This window comes from Xenia sp. Carnegie-2017, unplaced genomic scaffold, assembly GCF_021976095.1.
Source record: "Xenia sp. Carnegie-2017 unplaced genomic scaffold, XeniaSp_v1 HiC_scaffold_14, whole genome shotgun sequence".
NCBI classification, from domain to species: domain Eukaryota; kingdom Metazoa; phylum Cnidaria; class Anthozoa; order Malacalcyonacea; family Xeniidae; genus Xenia; species Xenia sp. Carnegie-2017.
The window spans coordinates 8,203,085-8,230,980 of NW_025813447.1; the positions used below are offsets into that span (position 1 = coordinate 8,203,085).

The 27,896-nt window shown below is 35.1% G+C and overlaps 5 protein-coding genes across 7 annotated transcripts; 4 read left to right on the forward strand and 1 right to left on the reverse strand.

Annotated features, from left to right (window-relative positions):
* The first annotated feature begins 1,424 nt into the window (after positions 1-1,424).
* On the forward strand, positions 1,425-3,754 carry LOC124435191. Its single transcript, XM_046985138.1, has 3 exons — positions 1,425-1,630; positions 1,983-2,378; positions 2,456-3,754. Exons 2-3 carry the CDS (start codon positions 2,064-2,066, stop codon positions 3,752-3,754), a joined length of 1,614 nt encoding a protein of 537 aa, XP_046841094.1. The 5' UTR covers positions 1,425-1,630; positions 1,983-2,063.
* On the forward strand, positions 3,719-12,460 carry LOC124434865. The gene is made up of 6 exons (XM_046984790.1): positions 3,719-3,924; positions 10,625-10,809; positions 11,029-11,197; positions 11,303-11,563; positions 11,636-11,706; positions 12,191-12,460. Coding segments are annotated over exons 1-6 (795 nt in total). The 5' UTR covers positions 3,719-3,816; the 3' UTR covers positions 12,192-12,460.
* A 1,220-nt stretch (positions 12,461-13,680) lies between these two features.
* On the reverse strand, positions 13,681-15,933 carry LOC124434867. Of its 3 annotated transcripts, none has more exons than XM_046984793.1 (4): positions 15,858-15,933; positions 15,312-15,613; positions 14,639-14,828; positions 13,681-14,085 (listed from the first exon to the last, which is right to left on the reverse strand). In XM_046984793.1, exons 2-4 carry the CDS (start codon positions 15,503-15,505, stop codon positions 13,975-13,977), a joined length of 495 nt encoding a protein of 164 aa, XP_046840749.1. In that variant the 5' UTR covers positions 15,506-15,613; positions 15,858-15,933; the 3' UTR covers positions 13,681-13,974. The 3 variants fall into 3 exon arrangements, with proteins under 3 accessions (XP_046840749.1, XP_046840750.1, XP_046840751.1); XM_046984794.1 differs by lacking the exon at positions 15,858-15,933 and adding an exon at positions 15,730-15,786; XM_046984795.1 differs by lacking the exon at positions 13,681-14,085 and adding an exon at positions 14,106-14,375.
* LOC124434866 (ADP-ribosylation factor 4-like) lies at positions 15,909-19,848 on the forward strand. Its single transcript, XM_046984792.1, has 6 exons — positions 15,909-16,090; positions 16,555-16,635; positions 16,796-16,905; positions 16,984-17,055; positions 17,974-18,096; positions 19,517-19,848. The coding sequence occupies exons 1-6, from the start codon at positions 16,024-16,026 to the stop codon at positions 19,637-19,639; spliced, it is 576 nt and encodes a 191-aa protein (XP_046840748.1). The 5' UTR covers positions 15,909-16,023; the 3' UTR covers positions 19,640-19,848.
* Positions 19,849-20,908: 1,060 nt separating this feature from the next.
* LOC124434864 (rab GDP dissociation inhibitor beta-like) lies at positions 20,909-27,711 on the forward strand. Its single transcript, XM_046984789.1, has 10 exons — positions 20,909-21,075; positions 21,634-21,841; positions 22,073-22,300; positions 22,461-22,569; positions 22,822-22,872; positions 24,059-24,311; positions 24,900-25,002; positions 25,248-25,392; positions 25,702-25,756; positions 27,131-27,711. Exons 1-10 carry the CDS (start codon positions 21,031-21,033, stop codon positions 27,269-27,271), a joined length of 1,338 nt encoding a protein of 445 aa, XP_046840745.1. The 5' UTR covers positions 20,909-21,030; the 3' UTR covers positions 27,272-27,711.
* Positions 27,712-27,896: the final 185 nt, after the last annotated feature.

The following is a 27,896-nucleotide window of genomic DNA, read 5'->3' on the forward strand; positions in this document are numbered from 1 at the left end:
TGCATTCATACGTCTTAGTTAAATGAATATGTTCAATAATGTTTATAAATCTACCCTTTCAGGTTTGAAATAAATGTGGTAAAGTTTCGCTGTGATTAGTGTAAACTTCATTTTTATTCCATGTGTTGTAAGTGGGCTGAATACAAACTGGAAAAAACTCTTATAAGCAGTTTTTACAAATTATTCACAAGTTATTGTCACAAAATGCTAAAAACTAAAAAATTCATGGACTAACTTGTAGATGGTTTTTGCACATAAAATATACATTTTTTATTTTTATGTGAACTGCTAGTATGAATTCTTGAAATCCTTAATGAACTGAAAAAACTACTGTCTTTTTCAGAAGGAGCTGTGGAATATTGTGAAAACTATCATTGAGCAGTCTTTCAACTTTGAGGAACTAAAGGTACAATTGCTAATTTTTGTAGAGTGCAAAATTTTCATCTACAGAATATATACACCTGAACACATAGATTTTTGCATTAACTTTGAGTTAAATTGCTGCAAAAAATATGAGCAGTATTTTTTTGTAATTTACATTAGTTAAATGACAGACCATTCCCACCGGAGACGACGAACTGTCAATAATTTCATCAAAAATGCTGGTTAATTTATGCAGCAAACTGAGTGGTCAGACAACACAAGCAGGGTGTCTCAAAAAAAAGTAATCCAACTTCAACACGTTGGAGAAATAAAATTCTTAAATAAACGACTGTAGTTTTGAAATATTATGTCATGGAATATCATGTTGTTTGTTTCACTTTAGAAGAAAAACTATCAATTAAATGCTTTTTTTGAGACTTCCACAAGTGTAAGCAATTAAGTCAGTGGTTAAAGCATGAGCAGGAACAATAACAGAAGTGACTGCGTATTGCGTTTTATATTTATGAAATAAAACGTGATATTTACTATAGACGTGAGCTTGTTTTATCAACACATGATCGATACAACAAAATTTTTCTGGAGTATATTCTTAACATAATAAAGGAACGCATAAAGTCGCATAATGTTATTATTGCAAAACAACATGGGAGGCATTTATTCAGTCACCTTCTTCATTCGCTTTTTTCAATAGAAGACTTGCCTTGTTTACGTTTTGTAGGCAGGCAGATTAATCCCAGAAGAGGTTTACAATTATTGCCATTGTTGACTAAAAGCATTCAACCTGATCTGCTTGTCAACTAAACGTAAACAAGTCAAGTCATCTATAAACATACGTCAGACGGTGTTTCCAACGAAGTAAGATTCTACCAAAAATAAACTTTATACAAAATTTTGCACAAGGTTTTCGCAGTGTTCTCTTTAATAGCTTCCATCTATATAGATATTTTTTTAAATTTCATTTATTTGCGAGCCTATACAATTATCGTCCACATTTGGCTTTCTGTTATCTTTCGTAGAAATCTAATTTGTGGTCAATGCTCAAAACGGGCACTGGCAATGAAGAATTTCCTCGTCCTTTTGGACACTTGATGGGATTCGATCGTTTGGACATTTTTGGAGTATATTACATTTTGGAGACATCGACGAGTTGAAAGTACAAAAATTACCTGCATCCGAAGCTGTTGGTTACCTACGAATAAGTGAGAACGATGGCATCACGAGTTTACGTAAACAGTATTTTATAAACGTGAGTCAAAATTAATCAGTAAAAGTTTATACATAATTCTCAAGACTATTTTAATTGTAAAATTATTAAAATAAAGTTATCAAGTCGGTAGACTGCGGTAGTACTTAAAAAAAGGAAGCGGGACGAACAGTTATACTGAAAACATGTATCTTCCAGCATAATTCATAACTTCCAAGCTTCTTTCCTTGAATATTTGTTGACAGAATTTTGCTTGCGTTATTAATGACTAAAGGTATATAAAGACTGAACTATTTATAAATTTGAGATAATAATCATTTGTCATCATAAAATGAAAGGAGTATTTAATAATTGCTTTTATCTAAATGAGATCATTATTTTTTTCAATTTGCAGCATAGTTTTAAGAGATACGTTCATGAAGTCGAGATTGCTTTTCTACAAAGTCTTCCAGATCTGAAGCGTTTCAAGACAAATATGAATCATATTTCATCAGAAAATCAAGGTAGCCCGAAAGTATCTACCGTTCATTTCGAACACATTGGTGAAGATGTTGCTGTCAAAGTATCCGGAAATGATATGTGGTTTGTATATGAGCTGTCGATCTATTGTGAACAATTTTGTTGTGAAAATATGTTAGTGGACGTTATTAAATCCTCTGGATCCGATGTTCAGACAAGAATAAAAGAAAAAAACGTTCATTATGAAGAAGAAGTGCGGGTTCAAGTGAAGACACACTTTGAAAATTCAAAATATCTTCCATCGTTTGACCACGTAGCTGCTAAAACCACGGTTAGTTGATATCTTATTTTACCATAGAAGAAAATTTCATTTGCTTGTTTTTACTTTTTCAATTGTTTTAATTCTAGACATACTCTGTTACACAAAGGCAACAACAGCTTGCAAAACACCGTCCCAGCGAAATAATTGAACTAGCTTTTCTCAGTGCTCTACTCGAAAAACGAATAACAACTCACAGCTCCATCAAAATGAAATCCATTAAAGACTTTTTTACCGATGCTGTATCTGTAGTTCCAATCGAAAGTCTTTTTTATGCTATAGGAGAAAGTAGCTCAGACGTCATATTAGACTGCTGTGAAATATTATCAACTAGCGAGATTAACTCCGAGACATTAACCAACTCCGAGATTTCTGTTAAAGTTTTAGAAAATGCTCTATTTCGTATTCGCCGATGTCAATCACTCTTACCTGAGGAAAACTTAACTGATGAAATGTCTTCGCTTGAAAATTATCGCATTCTCATGCATGAATCTCTTGAGGTGTCTGCCCGTCGTCATCATTTAATTGGATTAAAAGAGTTTGTTTTATCGTCTCGAAAAGATTTCAAAGAGCGATCTGTTTCTCAGTTGTCTTTGGAAAAAATTGGCCCCATGCTGAAGAAAAGCACTTCCCACATTATGCATCTTCTTGAGGACAGAAAACCTAAAAGAAGAAATAGAAGAAGAAAATCTGCACCTATCTATAAGACCGATCTTAACGTCATCTATCCAAATGTCGATGCAGTTGACGGTACCAAAAAAAATGATCGTAGTTGCAAAGCTCCAATGACTTTGCTGAATGATGGAAAAAATAAACTCCTACAATTATGCGAAGAATTGACTGCCGAGCCACAACAATGTGCAACATCAGAAATATCTTCTTGTAGCTTAAATAACAGGATGCTAGAAGTTTTGAATGGTTTACTTAATGAGTTCGAGACCTGTAGCACTTTGCTTGGCACCTTCATGCAATCCCAGGTACAAATTCCTCTCGAGCATGCTGGTAACGATAAGTACGTTAATGAAATTGCCAGATATGCTAATTCATTTGGATTGTCTGTCTGGGGACTGCTGATTGTACCGTTTAACTACTTGGAGCAAATGATAAGATCATCAGGAGAATTTGGACAGCTTGTTATTGAATTATCCCGTCGTCTTAACGATTTTCGTGAGTATATGTTTCCTACCGATGAACGTGAGCTTTTTGACTACGACGAGAAATTGCATTTTCTGTTGGGTAGCATGAAAAAAAGCATTGCATGGAACAAGAACTACGTTAGTTACCCTCTCGAACGCCAACTTGAGCACCAATGCAGTAAAAGAAACATATATTACCACACACCCATTGAAATTATTCTACAACAATGGAACACTAAGTTTGAGGGATAAACTCTGAAGTTAGTATCAAAAAATATCGTAGACTGGTCGCCCGATGGATCCGATGGTCACTGATGATAAACAATCTTCGAGAAACTTTAGCCAAGCAAACAGCTGTTGGTGTTATTGGGTTAGTCAATTCAGGAAAATCAAAGTTTGTCAACTCCATGTTTGAAATCAACGTAAGCTGAGTAAATTTTCTATTATATTTTTTTTTGTAACTTTTTTTGTCGTTTAAGTTTCTTATGAGACTATCTCTAATAACTGGAATTCGTTTTTAGCCAATGTCTACTCAAGGACGCGGACGCCGGAGCTTTTTGCAATAGTTTCTTTTAATTAACGTGATGCACATATATATTTATATATATATTGATAACAAGAAGAAAATACACAAAAACTACAATTTCATCCCGACAAGCCTGTTTCGTGATTTCTCACTCTTCAGGGGATAATATTAAATGAATACAAAAGCATGTGCTAGATTATATATACAAGAGGAAGTTAGGGTAAAAATTAAGATAGAATTACATATTATGTTGAGTGTACGACTACAAATTGGATAAAAGTGCCTTGTGTCTATGCGACAAGAGGAGATAAGTTCGTCACGTTTGTTGAGTGATGATAGTTGTGGTTGGTAGGTGATAAAGAATTTTTCTTTCAGGCATAGGTTGCATCTTTTGTTGGCGCTGTTGTACGGTTTGCTGTGAGTAATGATGCTCCATGAGATATCGTGAGCGATGTTGTTGTCTTTTAGTGTCCATATGTGTTTGCTAAGTTCGGTGGAGTTTCTTAGTTTTTTGTGGCGGAAAGAGGCAGTGTGGTTCCTGTGTTGAGTCTTAAATTCGTTTTCTGTAAGTCCGATGTAGGTCTCACTTGTGTTAGTGTCCAAACGTTTAACAGTTGCTTGGTAGATGACAGATGATTGTAGGCAGTTTCCGTTAAGTGGGCAGTTTTGTTTTTGTCGGCAATGCATGTTTTAGTTTGTGTATTTTTGTCATTGATGGTGTCATTAGTATTGTCAGGTTCTCTCAATATGCGTTTGTTATGGTTATTAATAATATGTTACATATTTTTCATGCAGCTGTAACTTAATTTAATTGTGTTGCAGTCAAATAGTTTTCTGAGTTTGTGGTCTATGGGAAAGTGCTTGTCAATTAGTGAAATGAATTTGTAGCCAACGTTTGTGCTGACGTTCTTGCTGTATGGTGGGTTGTACCAGAGTATGTTATTTCTAAGTCTGTATTTCCGTTTCGTAGTAGCGTTCGGGCCATATTTCAGTGTGTAATGATATCCATTTTCGTCAAGTGGCTTTTGGTATGGAGGAATAGCTTGGTCGAATGATGCTCCGTCGTATGATAAGGAAGAAAGGCGTTTGTTAATGGTATCGGGTATGTTCTTTGTAATGCTTGGAGGATGGTTGCTTTCGTGGTGGATGTATTGCAAAGAGGTGTTGGGCTTAGTGAAAGGTCGATGGTAAGAATTCTTTAGATTGAACATGATGTCGAGGAAGTTAATGACTTTTTTGTTAGCTTTGATAGTGATACGCAATCCGTTATTGTTAAACAAGCGGCACATCTATTTTTTGATTTTTTCAGTTTCTTTAGGTGTTGCTTTAGTAATGGCTAGTCCGTCGTCGCGATAGAGTCCTATGCTAGTGATGATGTGTTGTAGTTGTGAGAGGAGATAGCTTCCTACGAGTTCGCATGTCTCGGCGCCGTCGAAGCTGCCCATTAGGGAGTTTTAGCAGAGCCTACGAGTACGACTACGAGTACGATTTACGTCATTTTGGCGCGAAAACATTGTTGCGACAACAAAAACACGTAGCCGTCATCAATCTGAGTACGATGTTTTGTAAAAAATTCGTAGTCGCGACTACGATGTCTTTTTAAGCAAAGAAAGTAGGTATATTTCTTCATTCTGTAAGAAATTAGTTTACAGTACTATTTTCGAGCATCCAGGCTTTAATTTAGAACTCTTTTTGAGCGCAGATGTATATTAAAAAGGAAAATATGACCTTCAAAACTTTCATGTATTTCGTACGCAAAGTGAAAGGTAAACAAACAATAAAATAGTGCAAATATATCGTACATAAAACTTAAAATAGTGAAGATTTTTCAGTCTAAAGAGTCTTATATTCTCGCAAAACCAGTATTATCGATTCTTTGATATCATTATTGTCAAATAGAGCCGTAGCTGCTTCGCAAACGTCGGTGTTTTACACAATAAAAAGGCTCGTTCTGTTGTTTACAACTAAAGCAAAATTTTGACGAAGCGACAACGACAACAAACTTCCTCGTGCCATTCCCTTACACGGTCAAATTTCGTACTCGTAGTCGTAGTCGTACTCTTGCTAAAACTCCCTATTGTCACGTCGAATGTGGAGTTGTGTTTCTTTTGCCAGGGTTGTTGGTTGAGGTATGAATTCTTGGCATGTATGATGATGTTTCTCTCTTGGTTTGTGATGTTGTCGTGGGTTGAGGCGAAATCAAGTGCTTTGTTTAAGAGGTCTTGGTTGATAGACGGGTAGAAGTCTACAATGTCGAAAGATATGAAGTTGAGATTTTAAAGGGATCTGCACCCGCACAGCAGAAGTTGAGATTTTGTTTGTGTTTGATGGAGTTGAACCACTTGATGACGGACTAGCCATTACTAAAGCAACACCTAAAGAAACTGAAAAAATCAAAAAATAGATGTGCCGCGTGTTTAACAATAACGGATTGCGTTTATCAAAGCTAACAAAAAAGTCATTAACTTCCTCGACATCACGTTCAATCTAAAGAATTCTTCCCATCGACCTTACACTAAGCCCAACACCTTTTTGCAATACATCCACCACGAAAGCAACCATCCTTCAAGCATTACAAAGAACATAACTGATACCATTAACAAACGCCTTTCATCCTTATCATCCGACGGAGCATCATTCGACCAAGCTATTCCTCCATACCAAAAGCACTTGACGAAAATGGATATCATTACACACTGAAATATGACCCGAACGCTACTACGAAACGGAAATACAGACTTAGAAATAACATACTCTGGTACAACCCACCATACAGCAAGAACGTCAGCACAAACATTGGCTACAAATTCATTTCACTAATTGACAAGCACTTTCCCATAGACCACAAACTCAGAAAACTATTTAACCGCAACACAATTAAATTAAGTTACAGCTGCATGAACCATTTGGAACATATTATTAATAACCATAACAAACGCATATTGAGAGAACCTGACAATACTAATGACACCATCAATAACAAAAATACACAAACTAAAACATGCATTGCCGACAAAAACAAAACTGCCCACTTAACGGAAACTGCCTACAATCATCTGTCATCTACCAAGCAACTGTTAAACGTTTGGACACTAACACAAGTGAGACCTACATCGGACTTACATAAAACGAATTTAAGACTCGACACAGGAACCACACTGCCTCTTTCCGCCACAAAAAACTAAGAAACTCCACCGAACTTAGCAAACACATATGGACACTAAAAGACCACAACATCGCTCACGATATCTCCATGGAGCATCATTACTCGCAGCAAACCGTACAACAGCGCCAACAAAAGATGCAACCTATGCCTGAAAGAAAAATTCTTTATCACCTACCAACCACAACTATCATCACTCAACAAACGTGACGAACTTATCTCCTCTTGTCGCCATAGACACAAGGCACTTTTATCCAATTTGTAATCGTACACTCAACATATTATGTAATTCTATCTTAATTTTTACCCTAACTTCCTCTTGTATATATAATCTAGCACATGCTTTTGTATTCATTTAATATTATTCCCTGAAGAGTGAGAAATCACGAAACAGGCTTGTCGGGATGAAATTGTAGTTTTTGTGTATTTTCTTCTTGTTATCAATATATATATATATGCTTCATTATTTTGAAATACATCCAGTAAGTCAGATTTACTGCAAAGTATGTTTATCAGTATTACTAGCTTGTTTTTGCATTTTTATAAACGCACTAATCGATCGTGATAACTGAGTAAAACAAGAAGTATTACCCAGTCATAAAAGCTGCGCCAGCAAGTCAGTGATTTCACGGCAGTTAGCTTAACATTATTATAAAGAATGTATAAATGTCGCCGAAAAAAGCAGATTATTTCCTGATTAGACCTAAACAAAATATGAGAAAAAATGTAGAGTCTTTGTGTCTTCCGAAGATTTGAAAGTCGGGAATACTGTCGCTGAAGATAAAGATCATTACGATGTAGTTGATGAAAAAACAAATGAAATGGAAGATCCAGCTGGAAACTCGGTATAAGCTATAATTGTACCAAATGGCCCTAACCGACCCAGTGCATATATATAATATTTTAATCCTAACACGGTTTAATATGCACATGAAAAACATGTGACTTGGACGAGATTTGAACTCGCACCTTCGGGTACTAGTCCGCCGCTCTTACTATTGAGCTACCAAGCCCACAGGGATTGGAGACGAGTCAAATCTCTTTTAAACTGCGTATGGATGAGAGATTTTCGCCACTATAGCAGTGCTAACCCAGTGCTGTAGAAGTGGGGTGCTTGGGAAGGAGCCCCTCTTCTACCTTTGAATTGGGTAATTTTTCATAATTTCATGGCTTCAGCTTCGTCAAGAGAGCCCCCCCCATCTGATAAATTTAGTTCTACAACACTGAACCAACATAAACAATTTGAGTTTCCATTAAAAGAAGAACACAGAAAGCAAAGTCGATGCTTTCAATCCTTTTGGTTTGAACTTTTACGCGAACAACTAGCATTATGTCTTTGATGGATCGATGACAATCTCAGGGCCTATGAAGATTTCATTGGATTTTGCCAGATTCCAGACATCAAAGCAGAAACCATTACAAGTGCAATCAATGACGCCTTGATAAGACTACAACTTTCCATGAATACCTGCAGAAGGCAATGTTATGATGGAACTGGTAATATATGCTTGGAAAGAATTCAGGAGCTTCCCAGAAAAGTTTAGCGCAGCAACCTAAAGCTTTTGTGACTCATTGTCATGCACATTCTTTAAGGTTGGGCGTCAAAAGTGTGGTGAAAAACTGTAAACTGCTGTCTGATACTATGGGTGCTGCAGGAGACATTACAATCTTGAGAGTTGTAGAATTATTCCTATTGTCAATTGTGTGAAACATAACATAGAAGACGAAAATTCTAAAGAAGGAAGACACGCCGGTATTTTGAAATTTTGCCCAACTAGAAAGACTGTAACTGCGGCGTGCTACAATTGCATCCTGCTAAACTATGCTTCACTTTTTCAAGCATGGGAAGTTTCCCTTGAAGAAAGATTTGATCCTGACGTTAAAGCTCGTATAGTAGGAAGAGGTAGCGAAATAATAACATTTAATTTATTTTTCGGTTTTCATCCGAGTAAAGGTTTTTTTAGTCATTCTATAATCTTTCAAAAACCCTTCAATCTCCAAATCGTTCAGCCGCAGCTAGCTGGTCAGCGTCTTGCAAGTCCTACAAGAGAAACATTGCAAAGCATAAGAAATGAAGAGTCATTTGATGGGTCTTACGATGTAGTTCTCGTTAAGTTAAAAGAGCATTCTTTTATTGCTGAACCAATTGTTCCAAGAAAGCGACGCACACCTGCACACTACGAAATGGGAGATGCTGAACTGAATTACCAATCACATTACTGCAGGAAAATTTAATTTGAAGCTGCGGATCAATTAATGTCGTCCATAAAGGATCGCTTTAATCAGCCTGAATTTAAAGTTTATGCCAATTTGGAAATGCTCCTTCTAAAATCATCAAAAGCAGAAGAAATTTCCCAGAAAATAGAGGATCAAACGTTGAAATTTAACAAAGATATGAACGTGAACTCTCTAATTGCTTAGTTATGCACTTTTCGAGTGCTTAAGAAAGACGTATAGAGCAGAAATGTTTTCAAGATATTTTGATTGTAGTAATGAAGCTTGAACGACATGAACAACAGCGTATTGACCAAGTTATTAGAATGTGTGAAGTGATTCACGTTGTACCTACCACGAGTGCAACGGATGAAAGATCTTTCACAACAGCAAGAAGAGTAAAAACTTGGCTACGCTTACACATGCTACAAGCAAGATTTAACAATCTTGCCATTTTGAACACTCACGAAGGTAGATTGCCCAAATTGAGTTTAATTTCTGATGCAAATTCCTTTCCATCCTTAAATGACAATTGACGGCAGATATTCGGCCAATCCACAAATGAAGATTTTCATTGACAATTAAGTGACGTTCAGTGGTACTCAATTTGAATGTTTGTGTTTGATTTTTATAATTGTCTTGTTTTATCGTTTATCAAATATTTATTTCAAAAACAAAAAGACATTTACACTTTTTATTTTTTGAGCTGAAGTTATCATTTAAAAGTGTTCTGTAAGACATTGTAGTAAAACATATATTATTGAAGACTTAGCACCCGCAATTCCTATGTTGCTCCGCTGTCCCTCCAGAGTAGGCAAGGTAGCTATATGGGGAAATACGAGACCAATAAATTAAGCCCTCTTTACTCCCGTTTTTGAGAGTTCTCGATGGGAAGCAGTTATGCAAACAAATTGTGAATATATATATATATATATATATATCAGTTTTTGCTTGATTAAAACACAGTCAATTTAAAACTTCTGTAAGGATAAACAAAAATTTCTGTAAATGCATTCCGATTAAATTGTGTTCGTTTCAAAGTTTTTTTTAAAAAAAATAAATCCACTGCCTCTTTTTCGATACTTTACTCATTTCCAAAAGCCATTTTTTATCTGCAATTTACTTGATTTAAAAAATGATATGTGTATACGAAATATGTGCTTATGTCTTTTTTATATAGAAATATAGCAATTCATTTTTAAATACGTTGTTTTCTCAGACGGTGACTGGTACCACAGATCAGAAGCGAACCACTGTTCCGTTGATTTACAACTTGGATAAGCACTTTAAAGGTTTAGATGTCATTGATTTTCCTGGTGTGGATGATCGTGATGAGACAATTCCTGAGTTGGCAAAATTATTGTTAAGTTTGACTCGGATTGTTGTATTTGTCGTTGATTACAGGTATGACAAACGTAAAATTTTATTTAAAATTATCAGAAATTTTTTTAGCTTTTGTCTCTTGACTTGCTTCAATTCTTGGTAAAAACTTCTTTTAAGCTAGCCAAATTTTGTGATTCGTTTTATAATTCTTGATTAATTTGATCAATTTTATTCGATTATAATGCTTAATATAAATTTTCACTTTTAAAAGAATTGGATTGTTTTCGACTACTCTTTTAGGAAAGCTCATACTGAGTCAACAAAACAATGGCTTTCTACACTCGAGAAAGAAAATGTTCCTGTTCTTGTTTGTCTTACATTTGCTGACAGACTTTATGCCGAATTAATGGGGAAAAATTGTGAAAATGACATAGATACAATAAAAGCTGGAGTGGATTCTCAATTAGAAGTAAGATAGTTTCATTTGTTAGATGGGTTGTTGTTAGTCATTCTACTTTATCGTACATCTTGTAATTGTCATTAATTAACTTAAAAAGAATATGCCTTTTTCAAGGTGTTAAAAAAGAAGATTGGATTATCAGAAAACGGGCATCAACGTGACTTCAAACTAGCAGTGTTTGCTTTTGATAACGATTCCACTTTGAATTCAGACGAGGGAAAAGCAAAGCTTCGAAAAGTTGGTCTTAGTGACGAATTAGACGTAGGTCGCTGGATTGCCGAAAAGCTAAAGGTTCAGTATAAGCTGAGTAATCTTTCACATAATTTTCTCAAATACATTGAAAGAAAGGACAGCAGCACTTTAAAACCATGCAAGGTGGGTATTTATTAAATGTTATTTGTTATTTGCCTTGATAGCTATATGGCACTTTTTTCCATTCTATTAAAGAGTGCTACCGAACATAGAGGTGAAAGTAGAAAAAATGGAAAACATAGAAAAAAATCTCAAAAGAAGGTTTGGTAAGCGATGTTAAAAGTATTTTGTGTTTGCTTACCTCTTTCTAGAGATATTTAACTTTGCTCATCATGCAAATATCTTCACGATAACATTACATTGGATTATGACATTTTATAAAGCCTTGGTTTTCTCCATAAGTATACATTGTGATGAATACATGTGTATATAAATATGTGTATAAGAGTGCAAAGGCTTCTCGTCTTGCTGAAAAATGTCGAGGAAAAGTACAAGTTTCAAGAGCTAATAATGTCATAATGATAATATTTCCATGAGGAACAAAGATGAAAATCAATACTATTTTATAAAAAAGTAATTGAGTCGTTTTAAATTGTCTTTGCAATGCAATCTAAAAACTGAGTGATAGCATTTTCTTATAATAGAAACTTATAAGAATAATTTCTTGCTGGAAACTATTAATTTGTTATTCGATGCATGGACAACACCTAACTAATTAAATAACTTATTTTAATTCTTCTTTCGTTTTAGAAATATCTTAATATGTGTTGCCACTGAACAGCAAACAAATAATAATGATCGTATGTTTTAATATACCCATATGTGTAACGAACTATGTGTTGTCTCCGTAACATAAATTTACGAATAACTTGGTGTCATTACAATTCGGATGATGATTTTGAAATGAAACCGAAATGTTACAATTCTTGGAGGTTGTTTACATGATCTCGGCTAGCCCGGATTCAGGAAATTTATTGAAAGGAGACAAAACTTCAAGCGTAAAAATTACAATTGTTTGTTAAGCACCACAAGTCATTTCTGTTGAAATTGTCAAATTACGCCAAATTAGTTATTTTCATTTTAAATGTATAGCGTATTTATAGAGTCAGCATACATTGAAATTGCTCAAAAAGATTTATCTATTGATAAGTACTGAATCCTTTCCATTTACCAAAATCATTTAACTCTTCGCTGAATCCCGGCTACCCGGGCTCACGCAATCAGCCCCTAGTTATAACTTGAATCTAAGTTTACAAAATGTTCTTTTTTGGATTATGCTTTATTTATACCAAATGAAATATGCTTAGTTCTTTTCCTGATACACTTTTTTTTCAAATGAAATATAAAAATTCTTTTTTTGCTACTATATCATACAAAAAACGCCGTAACTAGAATGTTAATTGGGGGGAGGGGGTGAATACAATAAAATATTTATATATTCAGTCGTGCCCAAAAGTTGGCTTTCAAAAGAAAGCAGTTGGGCGCGCATCTGAATATTTGAATAACTACCTCCCCCCCTAGAATTAAAGTTCTACTTTCAGCCCTGCATGTAACTGCTTATCTCGACTGTAGTGATGAGTTATTCAACGTGTACATAGATATTTTTCCCCCTAATCATTTTCATATACTTTCAATGTAATAGTAACTAGATGGCTACGTCCTTACAGAAAACTAATGCCCATGCAGTATCCATTGATGGTTATAATAATCTTAAGCTCTGTTTTAAAATGTGTTATGAAATAAATATAAAACGTTTTTATTAAACATTCAAACCAATCGAGAAAATTGAATGTAATGAATTGAGTAGTTACAGTTTAAGTAAAACGAAATTACTATTTTAGAATCGTTCCATATCCTGGTCAACAATCAATTTTTTGTTGAATATTACATCAATTAGCAATTTCTATTGTTCTTTTTTTGTACGAAACGTAATAACTTCATATATCTTCATGTTGCCACTAAACTGCAAAGAAACGATATTTTACTTTTGCCATTAGCAATTATTGTAAAAAAATATGTGTTTTCATTTTACGAGCAAGCTGGTCTCATAGTAAAAAAAATATTCATATATGCATTTTCTATGCATTTCAAGTTCCTATGAAATTAATTTTTTCTGCAGATTATAACATGCGCAGCAGGTAAGACTATGGGCCGCTGTCCTACCACGAACTATTCCCTACTGTCCAAAATCAATTGATCATTGAGAAAGGCCAGTTTGAATAAAAAAATAAGTGCGACTCTTTCATTTTGTTATTAATCAAAAATAAGTTTTCAATGCGTGCAGAGTTTATGTAACAAAAACTGAGTAAATGTGTTAAATTATTTCTCGTGCACTTAATAATTTTATAATTTTTATGTAATAGTAGTTAGCTAAGGATGACTATATATTTACAGAGGAATCGAATTCAGTGTTCATCGATGGTTATGTTCATCTTGAGATTTGTTTTAGAAAAATGAAATGCAGACGAATATAAAGCGTTTTGATGAAACATTGTTGTAAAATGTCTTGGTCTAGCAGCTCGTCTATAATCTTGCTAATGTAATGTCATGTTCCAATTGATTGGATTCATGTTCAATAACTTCCTTTCCAGTTCTACATCCGCTTCTTTCACTCTACGTGAGGAGATTTCTTTTTCTTCCATTATCTAACAGAAAGAACAAAAATTAAGATTGGACTTCTTGGATAAAAAGATCACAGAAGAAAACACTTTGACAAAGTAACTCAGTGTCAAAAGTCATGAAAATAGTAAAACTTAATTATTTTAGCTATAATTCAACGAAAACTATTTGGATGTAGTTGTAGTTGAGTATTTCAACTTAAAATGTTTACAACCATGGAGCTGTATACTCGCAATGGTTTTTCAAAGACAGTCTTTGTGAGAATTTCATTTCATGGCTCAGTGATTTCCAATTTCATTTTTTCTTCCTTCACTCACTACAAAAACAACACATTTCTAACAAAATGAATAAATTAAGGTATTGAAATTTAGCACACAGTAGGACTGAAATTTTGAAATTAAGTACACAGTAGGACTGAAACTTGCGATCTGGCTACGTAAGTGAAAACAAATCTGTCACTTTGTGACAAGATCTTTGCAACATGACAACATTGTCGACAGAATAAAAAATAGAGCGAATCCTTTTAACAAGAGTATGATATGTAAGACAAAAAACTGTTTCACTTTCGCTTCAACATACCTTCTTATTGCCGTTGCTAAATTGCTTGAGGTATTCCGCTTTTTTCTTTCTCATGGCATCATCTTCCTGTTTTGACATGCGATCGCTAGCAACAGCCTTGTCGCTTTCGGCAACCCTGTCGATCAAATGTTGACGTTGTAGATCGTCTTTTTCTCTTACTTGTTCCTTCAGCTGCGATCTTATGTTTTGCCTTAAGAAAAATGAAGAAACTTTGTATACTGAAACGAACCTCAAGTTTGTAACTCAAATGGTTATTCGCCTATGAAGACCGAAGTTGGTAGAAAAAAGGACTGGACACTACATCACTCCTGAACTAGAGATGTACTTCAAGTACATTGGCTTCGAAATATGATCGCAACTAATGCAGAAAGAAAACCACAGATCTCTACTGATTGGAAAATGGAAAGAATAATTCTTTACATTGGATGATATCGGATTAAATGTCATGAACACAGTAGTCTAACGACTCAGAATGGGCTTTCACTATAAGTGGATGCATTACTCCTCATTAAGATACTGTTGTTCATCTTTTCTTAAAGATGCATGCAATCTTATTGGCTGATGCTACTTGTTTATTGTTATAATTCTCATTGAGGAAATTGCAATTAGAGCGGCATTGCCATTACTATGAACAAAGCTGCAATAGTAAGTTCATTATTTTAAACCTTACGACCTATATGCTTCTTTTTCCTTCTGACTTCCGTAAAACGCCACACGATAAGCATCGGACCGTTTCTGAGGTGTCGTTTTCGTTCCCTTTGTGTCGTTCGACGTTTCATTTGTTGATTCGATGGCGGCGGCGTTCTGTTTGATCGGCAAGCGTGTTTCGCTCTGTGGGAAATTCGTTTGGTCGTTTACTTTGCTCATAGCAAATTTACTTCACAAAGCCCGAGCGCAAAGCTTGTGGAAATTTCTCGTGAAATAGTCAAGTATAAACAGGTGTCCTTTTTACGGTTGACACTTCGAACTTGCAACCTTTAAAATAAGTGTAAATAAAAATGGATTATGGTTGCCAAGACAACGGTGTTTAAAAAATACAATATGTTGGTTAATTAAAATAATGCCCATTAAAAGATATAAACAGATTTTACTCAAAATCCAGATTGTTGTAAAAGCATATTTTACGTTTAGCCAAACTGAGGTTTCGGAATCAAATTGGTTTTATGAATATTTTCTTTCGTCCACTTTACATAAAGTATGTGATATCTGTCTAACCAACCGCTGGCTTGTCGCGGTGGATTTTGTCACGTGACTGACACAAAGCTGACTTCAGTGACTTGGTTCTTGACGTGGCCGAAGCATATTCATTGTTTATTAAAATTTGTTTGAATTTTCTGCCAATGCGCGAGTGTTGTCTGTGTCTATCCGAGAGAAAGTAGAGAGCTATGGGACTGACGTTTTCAAATCTTTTCAACAACCTGTTTGGGCAGAAACAAAGTCGGATTTTGATGGGTAAGAATGAAGCCTATGAAGGCAAGTTCTGTATTAGACGGTGACCTGGAAGCCATATTCCCATAGAAAAGTGCCTTGTAACGCCAGGGCGTCTTCTTAAAATTGGATATCCAAAAATATCATGGCGATGATAGTTTAGTGCAAGATTTTCTATTTAACAAATCACAGTTTTGCTCAAAATTTTTTCTATTTCAACAATGCCAAGTTGTCACTCCCCCCCTGTTGATTGAAGAATTTCCAAAATAATCCTGTTAGTATACATAAATTCCACCTGTGCTTGAAGAGGAGCACATGCAAGACCAGGTGTAGCAATTTATGGCTTTTCTCAAAGCACATGTTAAGGTTAAATTCCGTTCATTTGAGATAATCTGCATGCGGATTGGATAATCCTACAGGATTTTTTCGTGATATAGTATCTCCCCTTAAAGCTCACCATTGATTTTAAGTTTCTTTCTTGTTTCTAGTTGGTCTTGATGCTGCTGGAAAAACAACTATTTTATATAAACTGAAATTAGGAGAAATTGTTACAACAATTCCTACAATTGGTAAGTGAACTCGGTTTACTTACTATTTTTTATTTTTCACTCCAACCACAAGCTCTTTGAATGAGCTCTTTTGATTATGTTCTCGCACATTCATTTAATCTTTTAATGGTGTTTTTCTTGATTTTTGTCTTAAATTTTTGAATATGACACTGTTATTTAGGTTTCAATGTGGAAACTGTAGAATACAAAAATATCAGTTTTACCGTGTGGGATGTTGGTGGACAAGATAAAATCCGTCCCTTGTGGAGGCATTATTTTTCTAATACACAGGTGCACCACATTTTGAAAGCTAACCCGATGATGTCGAAAATGAGGAGCTTGTAATGTTTTTATTTTAATGGTTTTTAGGGTCTAATCTACGTAGTTGATAGCAATGATCGTGAAAGGATAAATGAGTCAGCCGAGGAACTGCAAAGAATGGTATTTTTTTGAAATGTGTTTAAGTGATGTGGTTTGGGATTGGACACCAGATCATTAGCTTTAATGTTTATAGTTCTTATGATCATATTTACATATGTGGACTATGATATAAAATTATGTACGGTTTGCTGATTTATTCTAAACACTCCAGTAGCTGAGTGGCAAGTGTTACTGTCAAGACTATGAGATGCATGTAGTGAGTTTGAATGCAGTCAAGTCTTTTCATATTTTGTCCAAAATGATAAATATATTTTCTTTCTCGAAATCAATTTTCTCTTTCAATGTTTTTGTGAACCAAAGCAATAAGATATAAAAATAAACTTCGGTTGGGAATAGGGGTAAGATTTCAAAAGTGTTTATTTAAGTTTTTAACACTTGAATAGTTATGTCAGAACTATAACCATAAAACTAAATATCTTGTGTTTGAATCCCTAACCATGGTGTGCTTTTAAAGATAATTTAAGCATTACTATTTTATGGCTGCCATTAGCCATTTTTTTAAAATTGCAATCTACATGTTTGCTGTACATATGTAAAGGAAGAATGTTTTAACTGTGAAATTCACATTCAAATTGGGCATGTCCTTTGTTGTTGTGTGAATTTGGATGTTCAAGAACATATGTTTTTCCTCCGCAATCAATATTGCTCATTTTTATTTTTAAAATACGCACACTGTAATTGTGTATATTTCGCCCATGTTTTCATCTTGCTTGAGACATTTTCTGACATGAAAACCATTGGAGGGAAGGCTGCTGCCTTGCTGCTTTTCAATCATTAAATTGTCATTTTTATTCAAGCTTTGCGATTTAAAATGATTTTGTAATTTCTTAGCCCCAGGCATCTTTGAAATCAAGATGTATTTGTCACAGTGCTCAATGTTATCCTTGAGTTTTGTCGTCAATATATTTATCTTTTTAGTTGGAAGAAGATGAACTGAAGGATGCTGTGTTATTGGTGTTTGCAAACAAACAAGATCTACCGAACGCGATGAGCGCATCGGATCTTACTGAGAAACTGAATCTTCACCAAGTCAAACGACACGTAAGTGCCTGCACTGCGCTTGTTTTTTGCATTGTCTTGAAGAATACATTAGCTTCCTAATCCTTGTAATGCTATTTGTGCGTACAATATTTATCTTTTGTTAGTCGGTAGCAAAATTCAGCTTGCTTTTAAGATGAAAGATTTGTCGTACAAGCGTTCGATACTAATATTCGTTTCAATATAAGTGAACGTTATACAAAAATATTGAACGTCGCAATAACCGTTCTCATTAGAATTCATATTCTGTTTCTTTGGATGATGGCTTTGGGATAAACACAGTGGATGAACATTAATGTATGGCATTGTGAAAATTTTTTATCTCTTAAAACTATCCCACGGAATTGAATGTGCCTTTCCACATGAATTATTGTTGATGTTTGTAAGCGTTTGCATGTACAAATTAGCGCCGAATACTTTGTTGAAAATAGTTATAAAATTTCGACGTCTTATTTTTAAAACACGTCGGTCGTCATAGATAGCGAGCAATTTCTTAATTAATTTTTATGCAGCTGCACTTAAAACGAACTGAATTGTTTTTAGGTTTTCATAATTCTTATCCATACTTTAAATATAGCTTCATTCCCTTTGTTCGTATTAAGATTATTGCCCATCTATGGCATATTAAGTTTGATATTTAACTTGCTCGGTAAAATGTCGCACAAAATCTGAATTTCACGGACTTTGACTCAGAAAAAATAAAGCAGACACTGTTTTATTCTAGCCCCCCGCCCAAATAATCTTACTGCACACCTACCCCTACCCTCACTATTCCCTTTGAGCCAGCAGTCGCCATTCCATTTAAAAGACATTAATGTATATGTTATATGATTTTTATTGAGCTTTCGACTCGTTGCTTCGAGCATTCATCAGAATGAGGAAATTATCTATTTACACTTGCTTTTAGCTTGTAGACGCTTAGAGCGTCTAATTGGATTAGCGGGTGGAATCATGTGATTGGATGGGGTGAAATGCGTTGCCATGGGTTTTGGTGTATTGTGAATATGATCGGTGTTAATGTTATTAGAGTGTAATAATGTAGTTTTGGTGTTGTTTGTTGTTTTTTTGTCCTTTTTCATTAGTTGTGAATATATGATGGGTATGTCGATATGTCTGTTTATATAATGTAATGCCTGGATTACCAATCTTTAAACATATATATATATATATATGTGTAGTGGTGTTGAGAAAAATCACAAAACTACAGATTCATCTCGACAAGCCTGTTTCGTGATTGCTCACGCTCTGCTCTCGGGCATCGAGCACTGTTTTATACGGAAAATCATATTACGCTCTTCTAATATATAGAATATTGAGCGTTTTTTTATCCAGGATTATTATCCGTAATATATATATATATATATATATATATATATTGCAACTTCCATCTTCTCTTTCATGTCCATTCGTTTCTTTAATTTAGTGGTATATTCAAACTTGTGTGGCAACAGATGGAACCGGTCTTTACGAAGGACTCGATTGGCTTTCAAAAGCTCTCCTCGTCGTGAGACTGGAGACACGGAAAATTATAAAATGTATAATATAATACCATAAAATGTAGCTTGAAAATTGTACTTTTGACAGAATAGTGGTTAGCGACGTCAACACAACTACAAAATCAACTTTTTTATATGAACTTGGAACAATACGTAGGGACCAATTTAAAAACGAAAAAGAAAATAGGTGATGAAAACCATGTACGTATATATTTGTCGTTTGTGTTCAAAGAAAGCAGAAGCTCTTTTTTGGTGTTCACTGGTAACGTTCGTTTTTGCTACATTCGTGAAATACATTCTCAGCTAAGCTTTCCCAAGACTGAAATAGCTTCACAGATCACGTGAATGAGTGGAAGTCTTCGAGTTCTGTCGTTAAGAAGATTTTTTCCAGCGCACTCATTGTGCTTACGAAAGCTTCGTTTTAAAGTGCAACTATCTGTCTACATCTGTGTTAGTACAGGTCTGTTGAGAAAGTAAACATTGAGTTTTTGCGTCAAAGGTAACAATTACCAGACTTCACCATTAAAATTCACATTGTGGTAATATCACATTTTCAGTTACTTTTGCTTAATAGTGACGTCAGTCAAGAATTTGGTGATTGAAATGTCGTTAGAAAACTACGGGGGCCGGTTGCACGAAGCCTGGATAGCGAAAATTTTCAAACTTGTAAAAAAGGTGTTTATATTTTTCTTATGACAAAGCAATTTTGTAATTTTCGATACAATAGTTTATTTCCGTGATTGCACAGTTCAAATCGTATATATTTCTCCTCGAAGATATTTTGTGAACGTTCAGAAACATTTGCTATCCATTGGATAAAGCTATCCAGGCTTAGTGCGACCAGCCCCAGATATATGTACATTGTACATTCGTAGTTTTGCACTGCATCGAACTGTCGTTGTTTTGTACTTTTTTCTTAATTGTTTTTTAACAGATTAAAATGCAATGGAATAATCAATATTGACTCTCAGAAGACAAATTAAGGGTTGTAGAAACGTGCCTGACCGCCTGTATTTTATTGCACATAAAAAATCACATACCTTAGCACTTCATTGATTTTGTTATCCATGTTATTTAAATACGTAGCTGGTAGACGCTCAAATGTTTTTCCATCAAACTGAAATAACAGTTTAGTAATCGAAAGTATTTAAATCGTTATTTGATATTTCACCGATATGAAAATTAATAAAGCTGCGGCGCTTATTCGACCATTTTGTATCATCCTGATTTGATGAGTAGTGGGTTAAAATTTAATTACCCTAGTTGATCCTATAGTAATCCAACATTCCATTCGTTTGTCCCTCATTCACCTACTTTCTCCCAACAACGTCGTTCAGCTTCACCGCTTCAGTCACAGGCAGGGTGTGATTCGGACGACCAGTTCACATTCACGGCACTTTTCAACAAGGTTTATTTAAAATATCCGCTTGTTCTATTCGCCATGGACGTAGAATATGACTATGTTGTTCTGGGAACTGGCTTGAAGGTGGGTTTTAGTGCACGATTTTCGTAAACAGCGAAGTTCTGCAGCCGGAAAATTATGATTTGCCTGCGCAGATTCAAGTCAGCTAACGTCTAATTGTGTAACAAAGTACACGTCGCTCTACCTATATTTGTTGTGTTTTTACCGTTTTCCTGTTAGGAGTGAAGTACTTGAGTTTTTTGCCTTCGAATTTTTCTATATTTTGTGTGGTATTCGGTGTTGTGTCTTGTTTCAACCCTGATTCTGAGCGTGGAATGTGTGTGACTTTCTTGTCAGATTTAATGATTATCAATTTAGATATTGAATTGAAATCGTCTTTGTTGAAGAGCAATTGGTTATATATAGCGTTTTTAGCTATACTTCCGTTTTAGTAGTCGAAGATATTTACCCTTTGTGTAAATGGAAATAAAACATACTTCATCAGACAGTCTTTCTGTTAACTTTGACAAATGATCTATTTGATTATGTGAAATAGCTCTTGATGTAGCTTTTACTGGGATAACTAGAAATAGGTCTGCTTCTTCGAATCCATGCCTTTATTAGCCAATACTGTACATCTAGGAATGCATTCTCAGTGGACTACTGTCGGTCAACAAGAAGAAAGTCCTTCACATGGATCGCAACAAGTACTATGGTGGACTTAGTGCTTCTCTGACGCCTTTGGAAACATTGTACGAGCATTTTAGTCGAGCTGACAAACCCAATGAGAAACTGGGTCGAGGAAGGGACTGGAATGTCGACTTGATTCCTAAATTTTTAATGGCTGATGGTAGGTAAAGTTGAAACTTTGGCTCATGTTTGTACAAGTGATGCAATATCTGTTTTGTAAATTGTTTGCTGTCGATGGTCACTTTGGGACCTGTGAATCATGTGTGTTAAAATTTGTATTTTGTGAAAGCTTGTGATGTAAGAACAGTTAAAGTAGGTTTATCAAGGAATTCATATTCTTCTATTCTTTTCAGTCAAATGATTTATTTCTAGTGTCTTTTGTCCTCCATAGGTGAACTTGTGAAAATTTTAATTCTCAGTGGCGTTACTCGTTACCTGGAATTCAAGCAGATCGATGGTAGTTTTGTCTACAAGAGTGGTGGGAAAATTTACAAAGTACCTGCTAACGAGAAAGAAGCTCTGGCATCTTCGCTGATGGGCATATTTGAGAAAAGGAGATTTAAAAATTTCCTTAGTTTTGTCTCCGGTTTCGATGTGCATGATCCTAAAACATGGCAAGGTATATGTAGGGATATTATGGTGTAGTAATGGCATCCTGAAGGGATAGCCTTATCAAAGATAGTGCTTATGAAAGATAGTGCTTATGAAAGATATTGCTTATAAAAGATATTGCTTATGAAAGATAGTGCTCATCTTCATCTTATGTTGCATTTTTTAAGGTGTCGATCCTGAAAAGACTACAATGGCCGAGGTTTATAAGAAGTTTGGATTGGACATGAACACAGAAGATTTCACTGGCCATGCCCTAGCTTTGTATAGAGACGACAGGTACGCTTGCTTTTATTAAATAATCAAAAAAACAGCAAACTTGGAATGAAACGTTTTTAAACTTTTTATAAATTTGTAACTAGATAAGCCAATGGCCTTCAAGGAATAACGACAGCAGCATGTTTTAAAAAATTGGCTTTCGTTTTTTTATGAAAAAAATAATGCACATATCTTCTCTTTGGTTTTACCTCATAAGTACTTGTTATGGCCTATTACATTGTGCTAGTTTGAAATATTTCTCTAATTTTTTAGTTATAAGTCTCAGCCCTGTAAAGAAGCGCTTTTGAAGATTAATCTTTACAGGTATTTCTTAAAGTTCAAACTATTGTCAGTTCTTAGTGTCTATGGAAGGAATAGTGATGATGTTTTTAGAGTTAAATGCATTGTTTTGCTTGTTTTACTTCAATTTCATCAATCGTCAGCACTGAGTGTTCATTATATAGTTCTTAGACATTTTTCTTAACATTTTTACATTAAGTTTTAGTACTTGTACATTTTATTTTTGTACTTGCATTTAAAATTCAACGCCTTCATAATGACTTTTTGTGGTGCATGATTTGAATGCGCTTTTTGTCTAATATTAACTTTATGTCACCCTAAGCAAGAAATCCATTTTCTTTGATTTCATCGAAGTTTAATTTAAAGTTCTGTGTGCTATAGCAATGAAAGATTTAAAGAATGTGTGTCAACCACGATGCATTGCATGCTTTTGTTTATGTTTATGTCGTTAATTTTTGAGTCATCGGTCCAATGAATCCTTGTTCGCAAATATACGTCATCTAATTTAGCTGAAAAATTCAGCAAAAAATCATTATTCAAAAATTTTGACTGTAATTACAAGTGCTAATTTGGTACAAACTTCGAAACGGACACAAGTACAAGTAAATTTTACTTTGCAGAACATATTTATATTAAAATGCTTAGAAAATACAGTTATTGTATGTACAGTAAAACTCGACGTTGTTATTTTTTAATGGCGATTTACTAGTTTTGTAGTTGTAAATTATAGACGTAGGACTATAGCTAAGTTTTTCTTTTCATTCAAAATTTGAATAAAATAAGCAGCAAAGTCACTATCTGTCTATTGTGCCATTCTATTTAACTCTTTTTGTCTTATCCACTCGTAGTATAATTCAATCTGTAAACGAATCCGGCGTTGTTCAACTTTCCGTTTTCGCCTTCCACGCTTAGGAAACGATGCCATTTCAAATCAAAACATTTAAAATTACTTTAAAATTATATTTTAAAGTTGTCGGTTGGACAACAAATAGTAACACAGGCCGCCATTTTCGCGTACCCAAAAAATGGCCGCCACGCCGTGATCAACGCGCAACGCATCTTGGTTGACACACATTCTTTAAATTGTGTGCGTGTATTTATAAATGCATGGACTACCAAGTAAAATGTTTTAAACAAGTTTAGGATAGGCAGTTTTTCTTAAAAATTGTTATTACTACATTATCACCTAAATCATAAACGGTTTCCACAGCAACTCTTTGGCACGTTACGGCAAATCGCCGTATCTCTATCCTTTGTACGGCCTCGGAGAACTCCCACAAGGCTTTGCGCGTCTCAGTGCCATATACGGTGGTACGTATATGCTGGATAAGCCAATCGAGGGCTACACTTACGACGAGACTGGAACCATTAACGGCGTGACGTCTCAAGGAGAGACTGTCAAGACAAAATGCGTGATTGCTGATCCAACTTATTTTCCTGATAAGGTCAAGAAATTTGGACAGGTAGGGCAAGCTTCGTGTGTTTATGTACGCAAATATGCCTGAGTGTTTGTAGTTCGTTTGTTTTGACTAAGGGGTATGTCAAAAAAGGAGACGTTTAGAAACCAACCTTTTGTTATTATTTCAATACCTCCACCGCTTTTCTATTTTTATATTTTTTTAACATGCCCGAAAGGCTTTTCCGCTCTTGGAAATTCAACGCAACTTCTAACAACAAAATTTACTCAATAATGTACTTGCTAAAAGGTGTCAACCTCGAAATTTTTACGATCGGCTAATTTTCTTTTCTGATAAATTCCATACTTATGTGGACATCAAATATAAAATAAAGCGCGATAGTGTGATTAAGCATGTACACCTGTAGTCTGTAGTACCAAACATGTACCTTAATGTTCAATGCTGACACTACCTGTACACGGGTAGTCTATAGTACCAAACATGTACCTTAATGTCCTGGGCTGAATGAATGCAATGTACGATACTAAGAAAATGATGCGCGAGATGTGTAAGTAACAGAGAAAAAGCAGTCATAACACATCCCTATAATCGGGTTAAGATCTTCCTTTTTGTTTTTCTCTCGTTTCTGAATAGGTTGCGCGATGCATTTGCATTCTAAATCATCCCATAAGAGATACAGCTAATTCTGCATCGTGTCAAATCATTATTCCACAAAATCAAGTTGGTCGCAAATCAGGTATTTTTGAGGGGTTTAATGTATAATATATTTCGCCCGAATCATCGATCCTGTTATCATGTAATGTCAAATTATTGATACATTATTAGTATTTTGTAAGGATCGGTAGTCATGAGAACCTTGAAAAATGCCTTGAAATAGCACTACGTATGCAGGTTTCTCCCAGAACATTGCGGTATTCCCGTAAAGCTTTGCGAGATACACAATAAACATTTTGTTAATATTGCCATTTTTTGCTTTTCCAGACATCTACGTGTGCTGTGTGTCAAGCTCGCATCACGTGTGCCCGGATAAGTACTACGTCGCTATGGTGAGCACGACGGTCGAGACGAACAATCCCGAAGCTGAACTCAAACCTGGTCTGGATGTATTAGCTCCTATTGAGGAAAAGTACGCGCATTTTTTTCAAGCAACTTCTTTATTTTGTTGTCTATATTGATATGATTGATCATCGATGATAGCTTTAAGCTGTGATAGCTCAAATATATCAAATATGCCGGAGAATATATTAAAGACAGAAAACATGTTTTATTCCTGGCTTCAAAACGTTTCCATCAAAGCCCCTATCGCCTAAACACTATACTAGAAATTTTCACATGAAATGAAGATATTGTCTTTTCAGAAATGTTTTTCACCGGGATAATGTGATAGCCGTTTGTGATTTTTGGTGGTTTTAATTTGTGCTATAATATTTCTTAGGTTTTTTTCCATTGATGATGTGTTTGAGCCGACCGATGATGGGTCTAAGAGTAAGGTTAGTTGAAGACACCTTAAATGAATCAATTTAAAACACTCTACCCCGTTTCTATTCAAGAACACAATCGCCTTGCCGGTAGAAGGTGCTGTGCTTGGTGTAGCTCGCATTAATAAATAAAAATGTGTAGCTACAACAGCACATGACATACACAGCATATTGAAGACATTTACAACACTTTATAATCGACGACGAAAGCAGGTTAAAGTCATTATCTATTCTACAGCTATACAGTATAACGTATGCAATAGTTAACAATTGTACAGAGGCATGGCGCTTGTTATTTAATAGCTTAAAGTGCCCTGACAGTTGGGGTCATTCACCTGCCATGTCTTACTGGCCAAACAGTTAGGAAACAATATATTTTATTGAATACATACAACTCCTGCTGGAAAATGCAAAGGGAGAATCACTCAGGAAAGCACTTAGCACTTCAGTCAAACCACGACAACAGTCATCATGACCTTACTACTTCATGTACGCCTGATACACAGTATGAAGATTAGACAGTAGGACACTTAAATTTGCGACTCAATAATGTATATCGAATACAGCGCTTAACCGTTCCTATTTGTCAGAAAATGCAATTGACTGTCTGCCATATGGTGGAGTAGTCACAACACATACGATATAACATATGTGTTACGCAAGAAGTTTTTATGAAGTGGTACTTTCAATGTTTTCTGTGTTCAAATATTGGCCCAATTTATCCTAGAGACGGATCATCCGTCTGGACGGACGTGGGCTAACAAAACGTAGTTTGTCTACAAGTTCGTCTTTGTGTAAATACGTGTACATTGAAGAATCATCTGTCAAGACTATTGAACTAAAATACATGAAACGCTACCTGAAGAAAATAATTGAAGCCGAATTTTACACTCAGACACGTGAGATTTTACGCCAGACACGCGTGTGTAGTGCTTCGAGACTCTCGTCGGCGACAATTGATCGACTACACACGCGTGTCTGGGATAGAATCACGGCTTCAAAGAATTAGGGTTTTTTATTTCAGATAGCGTTCCATGTATATTAGTTCGATGGCAAGACAAATAATCTGAATAGTTCGTCTATATTGACGAATTTGCATGGATAGTTCGTCTCAACGCATGATCCGTCTGTGAGTGAAAATACGGAATGTCGACGAAATTGTCAAGTTCGTCTATATGCTGTTCGTGTAGATAGTTCGTCTCGTGTTTGTACTTAGATGATCCGTCCTGGCAGATGATCCCTCTAGTATAAAAAGGGCCAATTATGATTCTTATCATCATCAAGTTTATTTAGTACAATTATTATTGTTATTGTCGTCAAATTTAATTACTATTATTATCGATTATGATTATTATTAAGTAACTATTTATCGCATTTCATTTCCAGGTATTTTTGACAACGTCATATGATGCCACGACACATTTTGAAACGACCTGCGAAGACATCAAGCACCTGTACAAACGTTGTACCGGTGAAGATATAGATTTCTCTCAAGTGCAGAAAGATTTGGAAACCGTTGAACAATAGAACATTCTCGTCTTTCATTTCCAAGAACTTGTTTATTGACTGGTAATTGGAAAATGACGTCACGTTAAAATCACGTTGCTCCGATGCTTTTCAGGAAATTAATTTTACGATGATAAGCGTCGTTAGTTGTTTATAATTTGAAACTTTACCACCAAAAAAATTACTTCGAATTGGTGCATGTGATATGTTTTGGAATACCTGTTATCCCAAACATTGAACGTGGTTTGAAAGGAGCATAATTAGTGATTTTGACGTAAACGGACGGACTTGTCTGATTAAGATTCCAGTCAATTTTGCTTTAGTATTATTATATGATATTTTGCTTTGGTCTTCAATGATCAATTTAATACCATGAGTGTCAAATTCTCAAGTAGAAAGTTAAATTTAGTAGACTGTAGAAACTTTAAAACTAAGAAATTATTAGAGCTACTGAAATCTTGCTTTCTGGTCGAAGTTTTTTCCGGTAAAAGAAGTCGCAAATTTGACGCGAAAATAAGTGCGCTATAAATCTGACGAAATAAAAACACGGTGTTGTGAAATTCTCCAAGATGTTTACTTGTGTCATTTAGGATTGTTGGTTTCTTTTGTCATTTTTATTTCCTTCTGCCTACAGCAATGACACGTT